The sequence below is a fragment of the Nansenia antarctica genome, assembly GCF_963989245.1.
Source record: "Nansenia antarctica genome assembly, chromosome: 18".
In the NCBI taxonomy this organism is placed as follows: Eukaryota; Metazoa; Chordata; class Actinopteri; order Argentiniformes; family Microstomatidae; genus Nansenia; species Nansenia antarctica.
Window position 1 is genome coordinate 5,599,749 of NC_137691.1, and position 12,500 is coordinate 5,612,248.

General features: G+C 41.6%; 1 protein-coding gene across 1 annotated transcript in view; it reads right to left on the minus strand.

Annotated features, from left to right (window-relative positions):
- The window catches only part of LOC308173506 (calcium-binding and coiled-coil domain-containing protein 1-like), a gene marked incomplete at both ends in the record, with an annotated part of 16,047 nt that extends 13,753 nt beyond the window's left edge, over positions 1–2,294 (minus strand). Inside the window, 4 exons of the mRNA XM_080548536.1 lie at positions 230–442; positions 724–938; positions 1,729–1,831; positions 2,163–2,294. Of these exons, the coding sequence (XP_080404662.1) occupies positions 230–442; positions 724–938; positions 1,729–1,831; positions 2,163–2,294 (663 nt within the window). The remainder of the gene's footprint in view (positions 1–229; positions 443–723; positions 939–1,728; positions 1,832–2,162) is intronic.
- Between the last annotated feature and the right edge of the window lie 10,206 nt (positions 2,295–12,500).

The following is a 12,500-nucleotide window of genomic DNA, read 5'->3' on the forward strand; positions in this document are numbered from 1 at the left end:
CAATGATGGTGAGAGAGAGAGAGAGTGAGAGAGAGAGAGTGATGATAGGGCTTATGTCTATATTAACAAAAGCTTTTATATTGTTGTAGACAATCTACATCCATTTGTTTACAACATGCATAAATGAATAACTTTGCATTATGGAGCATATGGTCATATTTTACTCGGAGATATGTCTCCGCGCTTACGACCTGTCAATTCAATGCACCTCTGTGTGCACTCTCTGTACCTTATTTGTCCCTTCCATCTTCTCCAACCGCTCCCTGCTTCGTCTCAGGTTTTCTCTCAGCTCGTTAATCTCGTCCTTCCTCTCCTCCCTCTCCCTCTCCCACTTCTCCTCCGCCGCCTCGGTCCTCTCTTTATCTCCTTCCTTCTCTCTCCCGACCACCTCCAGGGCCTGTTTTAAATCTTCCTGTTCTCTTAGGCATTGCTCGAGACGACTCTACACCCACAACACAACAGAGAGAAGACCGGGAGAAAGACCAAAGGGGAACATAACAAAAGAAGATGAAAGGCTGCAAACAAACAAAGGGGCGAACAAATAAACAGAACAATTAACGTGGACCGCCCACGGGTGCCGTCATTGTACACTCGAGGCTCGGGCCAAATGCTAACTCAGAGAGTTACTTGCTCACATCTCACAAGTTAGAATTCGGCCCTTACAGATATACCCAGAGATACAGATACCCATCTACAGGGAGATGTTATCCGATCCTCCCCCACCTGCAGGAGCTGAGCTCTGGGGACCACCAGGAGCAGATCCTCTTTCTCCCCATCCCCCTCCTCCTCCTCATCCCGCTCCTCCTCCAGGGTCTCCAGCTCGTCCAGTGGTTTCGGAGCGCAGAAGGTGAAATGGCGACTATGGGAACATACTCGGCCATTTTCGTCCACATAGACAAACTGGTACTCAGTCTCACTGGGGCGGGGCAAGTAGAACGCTGCGGTGGATTAGATTAGATTAGATTAGATTCAACTTTGATTTAGATTCTTTAGAACTATTGTTATTACAGAGTGCAAGCACCAGATAGGGAGATAGGGAGGGTGCACATGCACATGCACACATATCCTGTTACTTTTATACCATTGGAGACAACTTACTGTGATCAACCCGGTATTAAAGTATATAAACTAAATGGTCATAAATGGTAAATGGACTGCACTTATATAGCACCTTATTCCAAAAAGCTTTACAATGGCCTCTCATTCACACACACATTCACACACCAACGGCAGCAAGCTACCATGCAAGGCGCCGGCCCGCTCATTGGGAGCAATTTGGGGTTCAGTGTCTTGCCCAAGGACACCTCGACACGTGGCCAGCCGGGGATCAAACCGCTGACCTTGCGATCATTAGACGCCAGCTCTACCTCCTGAGCCACAGCCGCCCATAAACCATTTTGAAAGCATATCATATCGTACATCAAACAGAGTGGATATCATCAGTAAACCCATTCCAATCCAAATACCAATTATCAATGAATTTGTTAATAAAGGGACACTTGTCATTTAGTTGATTGATAGATGTGTAGTAAAGCTGTAACAGGTAACACACCATGGCTTGTCTACTGTAATTGCAGTGTTCCTCGACACAACGACATACTGAAAGAGCAGCATCATGTAAAATGGGACCGACGTTAGACTAGAATCAGCACACTGGACCTCGTCACGACCTGCTCAGCCCAGCCTTCTCATTACTTAGCAACCTGACATGGATGGACGCATTCTTACGTTGGAAAGGTACACAGATGTTGGCATCAGATCCCCCAGTGTACCCCTCTGGAGCAAGCGCCCATGAAAAGGTGTGGTACTCCTTCACGGATGACCAGCCCACCTTAAACACATGAGTAAGCTATTAGTTACATTTTAGATTAACATTTTTGACAGATGTCTTCATCCAAAGCGACTTACAACAAATACATTTTGTCTCAGTAAGTGAATCATGTATCCAACAGTCATCAAAAGGAATAGTAATCTATGCCAAAACCAGGGGCCATTGGCAGTTACAATGCTAGAAGAAGGAAGAATTATTATTTATTTTATTATTATTATTATTATTATTATTATTATTATTTATTATATTATCCATGTCAACAGTCTACACTTCTGATTCTAGTAGAAATGTTCAGTCTTTAGGAGACATAGAATAGAAGACATTACTCTACCTTGAAGAGGCCGACCCAGTCATTGTTGGCCCAGTGATGTTGAGAGGTGAGGGTGTAATGGCACTCGACTCTACTTTGGGGGAAGTACAACTGCCCCACATTCCGAAATACCACCTTGGACTGTTTTTCCATAGCAATGAAGAGCTCTGTAAGAAATCTGTCCCAGTTTGTTGCCAGCGCAGAACAGCTGATGGATGAAAAATGATATCAGTGTAAGTTTACAAAATGTGATGTGTTCACTGTAACCAAATCGCACATTGCTCCATGTTTACAAACAACATAGGCCTGAAATTATAGCGACATTTTACTCCAAATAAGGGTGTTTTTTTGTTGTTGCATAGGCTCATATTCATAACAAGACGACATTTACTTTCAGAGACCTCATGATTATAAATGTGATTTGTGAAAAGAAAAAGAAATGAATGTTATGTGAGGTGCTCAACATTCTACAGTGTCATCATGGATTGAAGTCAAGGCTATTCTTAGTGACATTCTGATGACCACAAATTGCTTTTGGAGACGGGGGGCAAGTATTATATTTCCAAGTGTTGTGAAACGACACTATGTTTAGGGGGCCATGCTTTCTCGGAATATTTGCGCACTTGGGAAGAATTCTGTTACCGGCGCGATCAACTGGGGGACAGCATTGGGTCGTGACGCAGTGAGATGCATGACCGTGCTCTAATGTTTACAAACATGTTTATAAACGTGTTCAAATGTATAAAAAAGCTTTAATCTTTCCTCTTGGTTGTTTGTTGACCCACTAAGATAACGACTTCAATAACACATTGTTATGCATAGTGCATATATAAATGAAGTGCCCCTTTGGCTCACAGTAATCCCATTAAAGCATACAAGGCATGCCCTCGATACATATTAGGCCTATAGAGTATTTTGATAATTATCAACAGATAAGCTTATATGAACAACACTGTCTTGCCTGACATTAGAGATACATCAATCTTATTAATGTATTATGTACTAGTAAATTGAACATTTAATCGTACCAAATAAGCAATCATTTGCTAGAATTGTAATTGTATTACCATAGTTGGCTTAAACAGAGATACACATGAACATCAGTGATGAATGAATCCATAGGCTATACATTGTAGAAGAAGGATGAGGGTGCAAGCTTACCTGAAGTTGGAGTGTAATCTGTCTGTAAGGAAATTCTCTTTCTTTTATCACACGGGCTTTAATGCTGCCTGCCTGAAATATGAAAAAAGAAAGTGACTCACGCTCTCCTGACCACTCCAACATTTATAAGAACAAAAACAACAACAACACAAGCACATGTTAAGGGCATGTCAACTTTATTAAGTACCCCCCCCCCCCCCCCGTTGGGAAATGAAGTTCTGGAGAGAACAGCTGCACATCACTGGCACCATCCTGACTGTTGGACTTGGACTACAACTCCCGGTGGCCCCTCACTCCGGCTACGGGTGTTGTGTTGTGGCAGGAGGTCACGTGAGCTTAGAATGAGAAGGTTCTATCTCCGTTTAGAATGATAAGGTTCTATCTCCGTTTAGAATGATAAGGTTCTATCTCCGTTTAGAATGAGAAGGTTCTATCTCCGTTTAGAATGAGAAGGTTCTATCTCCGTTTAGAATGATAAGGTTCTATCTCCGTTTAGAATGATAAGGTTCTATCTCCGTTTAGAATGAGAAGGTTCTATCTCCGTTTAGAATGATAAGGTTCTATCTCCGTTTAGAATGATAAGGTTCTATCTCCGTTTAGAATGATAAGGTTCTATCTCCGTTTAGAATGATAAGGTTCTATCTCCGTTTAGGGCAGTTCAGAGATATTGAGCGTCAAAGTTTTTACATTCCATTATGTTTTGTGAGATTGTCTGTCTTACATGTAACGATGAATTGAGAATCAAGGACCCCAATTGAAATAAGCCAGTGGCTTTCTTGGGTTTTTATCCTGTTAGTTGACCTTGTATGTAATATGTACTTTCATGTACCTACTTCTGCAAATCTTCTAATAAAGTTTTCAATCAATCAATCAAAATGGAACCTTTGTATTTTATGAATTACTAACTCAAAATTTCAACATTTTAAAGATAACACCACACAGGCATTAATAAACACCTAATGGATCAGATTATGTAAAAAACTACATTTTGACAAAAATGGAGATAGAACCTTATAATTCTAACGTCACGAGGAGGCGTTTCTCAATGACAGGACAGTGTAAAACGGGCGGTGCGCATGTTCTACGAAATGGCCACTGAACCCACGGCAGTGGAGGAGAGGTGGACAATGCGTGTGTGCCCGCGGGGTTCAGTTGTAAGCGACACGCAAGTACTCTTTTACATAACGTGACATTAGAATTATAAGGTTCTATCTCCATTTTTGTCCAAATGTAGTTTTTTTACATAATCTGATCCATTAGGTGTTTATTAATGCCTGTGTGGTGTTATCTTTTAAATGTTGACATTTTTGAGTTAGTAATTCATAAAATACAAAGGTTCCATCTCACAGAACATAATGGAATGTAAAAACTTTGACGCTCAATATCTCTGAACTACCCTAAACGGAGATAGAACCTTATCATTCTAAGCTCAGGATAATTAACTGACTAATCTATGGAGTTTTGCAGATTCTGCTACTAAGCTAAGCGTACTATAGGCTAGTCTATCCCTAAACAACATCCTCATTAAATGATCTAAGCAGTGTCAAGCTGACTCAGAGGTGGAGACACTGTGGTAGGCCCCTGCAGTCGTTTGGGGTGGTCAATTTACTGATGAGCTCAACATATCTTAAGTTTTATTTTAAAGTTGAGCACTGGACAAGATATTAGTTAGTTAATTAGTATTTCTTCTATAACGGCCTGGTTTCATTTGCCCTAAATTGGAATTTCAGAAGAAGACTAGACAATATCTATTATTTGGTTGATGTTTCACAGGGAAATGTCATTTACTGAAGTTGGTGTTCATTTAAGTCAATTATGGTCGGGCTGAGACTGCCCAGGAGTCACTTTTATAAATAAATAAATAAAAAATAAAACTTCGTCTCATGGACACTAGATGGCAGTGTGTCTCAACCCAACCCCACATATCACTCCTGTCATAACCATCTCGTGCAGTCAACGCACCCAAGCCTATCCCTGTCCATATATTAGAGTAATTACAAAACTCAAATCTTAACTTTGCCGCAGTTGTTGATGTTCAAGTTCAGTTACTTTGCAGCACAACATTACATTGCATCATGAACAATGCAAGCATGTTTTCTGCCTGTATGTATGTAGTACTAGCATTTTCAAATAGATTTGCTTGTTCGAATCACTGGCATAATTTAACATGTTTCAAAAGACTTGAGGTATGATCAATTACATCACCTATGACATGAGAGCATTCATTTGAATGGAGGTTTTCTCCATTATTATATCACCTGGGTCTGATTACCAGTCAGTTTGTACTCACTGATTGATAATCAAAGAGTCAGACTGAAGTTGAGTGGTATAATGTATTAATCAGAATGATACTTTATACCGTGTTATGTATGATCAATTATCGCTATATATTCAAAATGATATTATATTCCTCTATGAAAGACATTCAGGGATCTTTGAGGATGCCTCTTTCCAAGCGATGCCCCATTAGTCCTGACAGAGCTGAGGAGAGATGTCGGTTGCTGGCCAGACTAATACGGACTGGTAATCATATGCAGGCACTGTATGAGACCACGACTAATAAAGCTTGTGAGGTGGTGGCTATAAGGGAGTGAGCAGGGGTGTGTGAGGAAGGAGGGACCAGGGGACCAGGGGACGGGGGGATGGGGGGGATGGGTGAAGGTGCGCTGGTAGCTTTGGTTTACTGTTACGAGAGAAAGGGCGAGAGAGCGTGTTGTTCCAGATCTGAGTGAGATACCAGTCCGTGTGTATGTCTTGGTTGTCCCTGTGTACGCCTCGACTGTCCCCGGGGGGACTGGTGAAAACCAAATCTTGAAAGCCACCTCTCTGATTTAATTTTTAGTAACAGGAACATCAATCAGGGATGTGATGCTTTGGAATACCTTACTTTTCCAATCACCCTTCCTCTGCAAAAACTGATCAGACGTTTCTTAACACGAGGTTTCGAGGTTGTTTTTGCTCCTTCTTGTTCAATGCCAATGGTTTTTCCAGATTGTTTTCATCTTCATGGCTAGTTCCCCTGTTAACCTTACTTATTATGGATAAGGTCGAGGCCTAGTCCTTGATGGCTGCTTCCCAGTCGAATTGTGACAGGGTCTGGTTAAAAAGTCCCCAAGTAGGGTAGGAAAATAGTTGAAGAACATATGTTTATTTGAATGTTGCTTCACCTCAACTCAAACTCTCTCTGAATCAAAACACACACAAGTAGCTAGCAGGTAAGAAGCACATAGCTATGAACATCTAACTGCATGTTTAGCACATCCTAACATGCTGATAGAACATCAACATGCTAAAAACACATAACTACACATAATTAGATGATCACACAGTCCTTGCTTTTGAACACGTCCTAAAATGTAAGTTTGTTTACAAGCCATGTATCACTTACCCAGTAGCCTACGGCAGACGATACAGTGAATCCAATTCTTTCTTAATATGAAATTGAAACATTTTTTTCACTTTACTTTCTAAATGAATTGATTTTGAGGAAGGAATCAGCTGCATTAAACTATTGGTCAGCAGTGGTCCTATTCATTCATTAGGAAAGGGTGATGACTGGGTCCTACTTTAAGGACCTATGTGTGTGTAATGGGAGGGAGCCTTACATCTATCGGCACATGTTGAGCACAATGGAGCTTACATGCACTGTCTAGCTCATAAAACACACACACACACATTCGCACACACTCGCGCACACACACACACACACTCGCACACACTCACCCCCCCCCCCACACACACACACACACACACTCACATACACCCCCCCTACACACACACTCACACACACACACTCGCGCACACACACACACTCGCACACACTCACCCCCCCCCCCCACACACACACACACTCACATACACCCCCACTACACACACACTCACACACACTGTAACTCCACCCTTCTTTCTCCAGTGGAGGAGATGTCATTCAAATCTTGTCTACCAATCAGCTTAGTGGAAGACCCTGCACCAGCACTTGTCCTGCTGTGTAACACCCAGACAGAAAGAACCCCCCCCCACACACACACACACACACACACACACACACGCACACACACGCACACACCTCCTCGTCTAAGCAGCATGCAATTACTGCAGTACGATACTGAGAGTATAGGCGGCTGAAAAGCTAGCTACCTCCAAACCCTCGTGCGTGTGCTTTGTAACACAACATGGAACACTCAGACACAAAAAAACATGCACTGCCATGTGGCTAAATAATAATAAACTTTAATAACTTTAATAACAATGACCTTTGTTAATGGCATGAGGTCCATTGTTTATAGTGTACAGCTGGATTCCTGGGATCAGTAGAAAGTGATTGGCACGGCAACCATCGTGTTTGTGAAACAGGCTAATCAAGTCAACCATTTGGTAGTGGTTTTCACCACACCCAGTGATTAGATTAGATTAGATTAGATTCAACGTCAATGTCATTGAAGAGTACAACTACCAGACAACGAAATGCAGTTTAGCATCTAACCAGAAGTGAAAATAGTGATATAAATCATGATATAAAAACATGATAGTGATAGGTACAGTATGGAAAGTACGATAGTTCAAGGTATATACAGTTATGGTATGTACAGATGTATAAATATTCCCCTCAGAAGAAGAAACTAGGAATTAAAGTACACTTTTGGGACCTTTGGAAGTAACTGGCAGACAACGTTTGGATTCTAAAATACTGGAATTGGAAGAGAAGATTAGAAAGCAACAGGATGTTGGTCTACTGTGCCTAACAAAGTGAGGCAGGGGTTTGTGTTTCTGCAGAGACAGAGTCGTAGCCGCCTAAAGTAACGGGGCTAGCTACACCTACAGTTGTGACCATGTTTGGTTGTTATCTGTTTCTAAAGCAGAAGGAATACAAACATCTGCATGGGCAGAAGCATTACGTTTGAGGCAGCATCGCCCAGCCTACATAGTACATCATAGGACTGGCCATGAGATTGTTACTGTTATGCAAAATAGTTTCCAATCCAAAAGTAAATGGATGTTTCAAATGTTTACCCTAAGGTAATTGCGATAGGAGTGTGTACATTTTTGAAAGTATTGTTTGCTTTGAGAAAGGGGACAGTTTGCTTGGAAAAAGGGTTTAGCTTGACACGTTTCATAGTTGTTCTCTTTAGATTTGAGTGTGCAGCTAGTTTCACAATGAGTCCTATGAGTGGGTTATGTCTGAGTCAGAACAGTTGTCGACCGGATTAAGCTAAAAAATCTGTCTATTTTATTTGGCAGAGACTTTCGGCTATATTTTCTTGATAGCAAAAAACAATGTAATTATCACTATTTGCAAACATTTTTTGAAACTGTGCTTATTTCGTGTAAGAAAGGTAAATAGAATGAATCAGATGAGCCATTAATAATAATGTATCCTTATATATCTATTACAAGGCAACTACTTAATAGAGAGATGTTACATTCTAGTAGAGAGAGAGAGAGAGATGACCAATGGTCATCACAAATACATACTCACGACATGATAATAATACTAATAATAATAACTTTTATTTGTATAGCGCTTTTCCTGCAAACGTTGCAGCTCAAACTGCTCCAATCGTTATATAATCATAATTTAATTATTTAGTCATTTAAAGGCAATATTCAAAAGATGAGTTTTTAGTCTTGACTTGAACATATTTGCTGAGGTTGCATCCCTAATGTAAACTGGCAGTGCACTCCACAATTTGGGTGCATAAAATGAGAATGCAGCCTCACCAAATCTCTTCTTTTGTACATGTGGTACACAGAGAAAACCAGCGTCAGGAGACCTGAGAGCTCTATCGGGCTGATATGCTAGCAAAAGGTCTCTCAGATATTCTGGTGCTGTGCCAGTGAGAGCTTTATAAACAAGCAGAAGGATCTTGAAATCTATTCCGAACTTAACAGGAAGCCAGGGTAGAGTCTCTAAAATGTGAGTTGATGTCAACCTCACTACAGGACCCAGGAACGAGAGTGAGAAACTAGTCCCTGACCTCTGCTTTTAGAACATCCTAAAAACCACAGTATTGAAACTAGGAGTTGTTTGGGGACAGACATCCATCATTCATCTTATTGAAACTGGAGTGATGACATCACAGATTTGACAACTCATGACATTCCACAGAACCCGCAGCCATCCCCCTCCCCTCCCTTCCGGGTGGTGGTAAACTTGAGACAATGGAAACTTTCCCACTTCACAGTAACCAAAAGATGTTGAAGAATAAAATAAAATTAAAAAGCTGACTACAGCATTTACAAGCACTTCTTATTTACAAAAAGATCATGGCAAGAATATATACACACACTCTCTCTGCACTAGAGAAGGAAAATAGTGCACATCAGGACCGGCTTGTTATGAACAAGGATGAATCTCTCAGGCTAAAATTCCAACTGAGACTTTCTTCAGACAAGAAAGATGGTTTCGTTGTAGAAAATTCAAACTTCAGTCAAACACATTAAGAAGCGAAAGCTAAAGAGAGTTACCCCCCAGCACTGCGTCTCCTGAGACACCCGCTTTTCCCCTTTACCGTGTCCCCTATGACTTCTACTGCCCCCCTTGTACTGTTTCTCTGTTCTCCAGTGTCTATATATATTTTTTTTAAACGCTTTCCTTCTATCACAGAGACTGCCAATGGCCCCGGGCCTGAGCTAGATTACTCTTCCTGCTTACGACTGGTGGATTGATGATTCACTTGCTTAGTCAAATGTATTGATTGGAAGTCGCTTTGGAATAAGGCGTCTGCTAAATGCCAAAACTGTAAATGTAATGTACCCAGTTTGATTCAGCAGAACCCCGTTTTCAAGTCAGCACTGAAAAATATGACTGCCCCACTCAGAAAAAAAGAAACTTAAAAAAAAGATACAAAATCACAATATTTAGTAGCGTAAAGTAAGAAATAATAAAGTCATAAAGTGATACAGCAGAACAACACATCCACTACACATACAGTAGATTGTAACACCCCCTACAATGACTTTGTGCCCAGAAAAATACTGACACAAACACACATGCGCACACATACAAAAGTCTACAACACACCTGTCAGAACCTTCACAGCAACTAAAAGCTACCTGGTAGCTACCCCCAGGTGACCAGGCTCATGAACAAGCCTACTGGAGACTATTGACTATCATCACCAATCTGACTATCTGACTATCAACACCCCATGTATACGGACTACCTTAACCTTAAGAACACAGTCACTTTACTACTGAACTATCTATTATTACTAGCTGCACCACTAGTGTATCCTGTATTACCTGTACTATTGTCACTTGTATCTTTTTTGGGGGGTCACCGTCCTATGTCCTGTACGACCACTCTTGAGCCTATTGCCTTATTGTCTTGTGCTGCAATGTCAGGAACCGAAGCCTAAGAATTTTACTCTCTTACACTTGTGTAATGTGATGTAACAATAAACTTGAAACTTGAAACTTGGTAGCTGCTTTAGTAGAGATGCATTCTACCCACCTGGAGAGCATGGAGGAAGCATAGAGGTGACAACACCAAGGAGGGAGCGACCCCCCAACATATGACTCAGATGGAGTTATTGATTGCTATTGATTGCTTTAATGTGAGGCGATTGGACACATAACAAGACATTATAAAAGCTTTCACAAAGAGAGGCCTAATGGAACAGATGTCTGTTATAGGGGTGGGCATCGACGATCGATAATTGATCGATAAGGATCTTGGTCGATCACAAAATAAAAAATTTGGTCGATCACAAAAAAAAAAGTTTTTTTGTTTTTTTTTGTTTGTGATGACCAAATTTTTTATTTTGTGATCGACCAAGATCCTTATCGATCAATTATCGATCGTCGATGCCCACCCCTAGTTATGCAAGTGCCAAAACTGGGCATATCGCAAGACAATGTGAGTCCCGTCGTCAAGGTGATGCCAAGCCGTGGCCCGGGGTGGTCCAGTGGTCTAGCACCGCGGTCTGCAATGCACACATCTGGCCATATCGCATGGGTGCGAATCCGGCCCCATGCCCTGCTGACACGCCCTCTCTCCCATACTTTCCTGTCTGTCTTCACTATATCTGCCCAATCAAATGAGAAATATGAGTGGGACTGCCCCACTCAGAAAAAATAAGACGGTGATGCCACGCTATCAGCTCCTTCAGAAGGTGGAGCAATCATCTCAGCAGTGACAGCGGGATCACGACCATTATGAACAGAGTGTAACCTAAGAGACCGATGTGGCGCCAGTGACACAGCAGGACATTTGTGACACGTTCTAGTGTTTTGGTCCGCATGTCGGCGACCAATCAAAATGTTCTTTTTGAAACACGGAAATACATTTCAACGTTGTTGAGAATCACAAAACACTACAAAACTCGCTAGTCAAGCCAAAATACTGCAATGCAATGGATTCGGTGAGTAATCCCCACTGCTATCTAGTTAACTATAACACTACTTTACATTGTTAGAAGGCTGATAAAACAAGCTGTGTTAGTTGACTAGCGATGTGTCATTGATTTTCAACAACGCGGAAATGTAATTCACATTCGGATGCCGAGAGGTGGACCAAAACACTAGAACGTGTCACATTTGCTTTAGTAAGAATTTGAGATTGATCATTATGATTGTGAATTGTATTTTTTGAAAGGGATTTTGAGTGATTGGTTGAGTTGTTATGGGTCTCTGGATTGATGTATCCATATGTAATTATCTGAGGGAATGTCAGAGTGTTGGTATAGAGGTCATGATTACAATATTAAGGGTCAAGGTCATTAAGGGAGAATCAGATGAGAGAGAGAGAGAGAGAGAGAGAGAGAGAGAGAGAGAGGACAACCAGAGGGAGATAAAAGAGAGAGGGTGGTGGGGATATAGGACTGAAGAGGATGAGGGGGGAATTTGATGGGGTTGTACATAAAAGAAGGAATAAATCAACTCAGGATGGCAAGGAGAGGTGGAGAGGAAAAGAAGGAGAGAGAGAGAGGACTGGGTGGAGACAAAGCGGTGATTGACAGCCAGCGTCTTGCCGAGGGAAGGTGGAGACAGCAGCGGTAGAGAAGACGTGATGGAGTGTATTAATGCTAAAGAGAAAATAAGTGTCTGTGCGCAAGAGAGAGAGAGAGAGAGAGGGGGGGGGGGAGAACAAGGGCAGTGGACTGAATGACGACAGAGGAAAAGGGGGGAGGGGGGGGCAAGGGAAAGGACAGAGAAAAGAAGGGAGTGATGTAAAGGGTGGTAAAATGATGAAGGGAT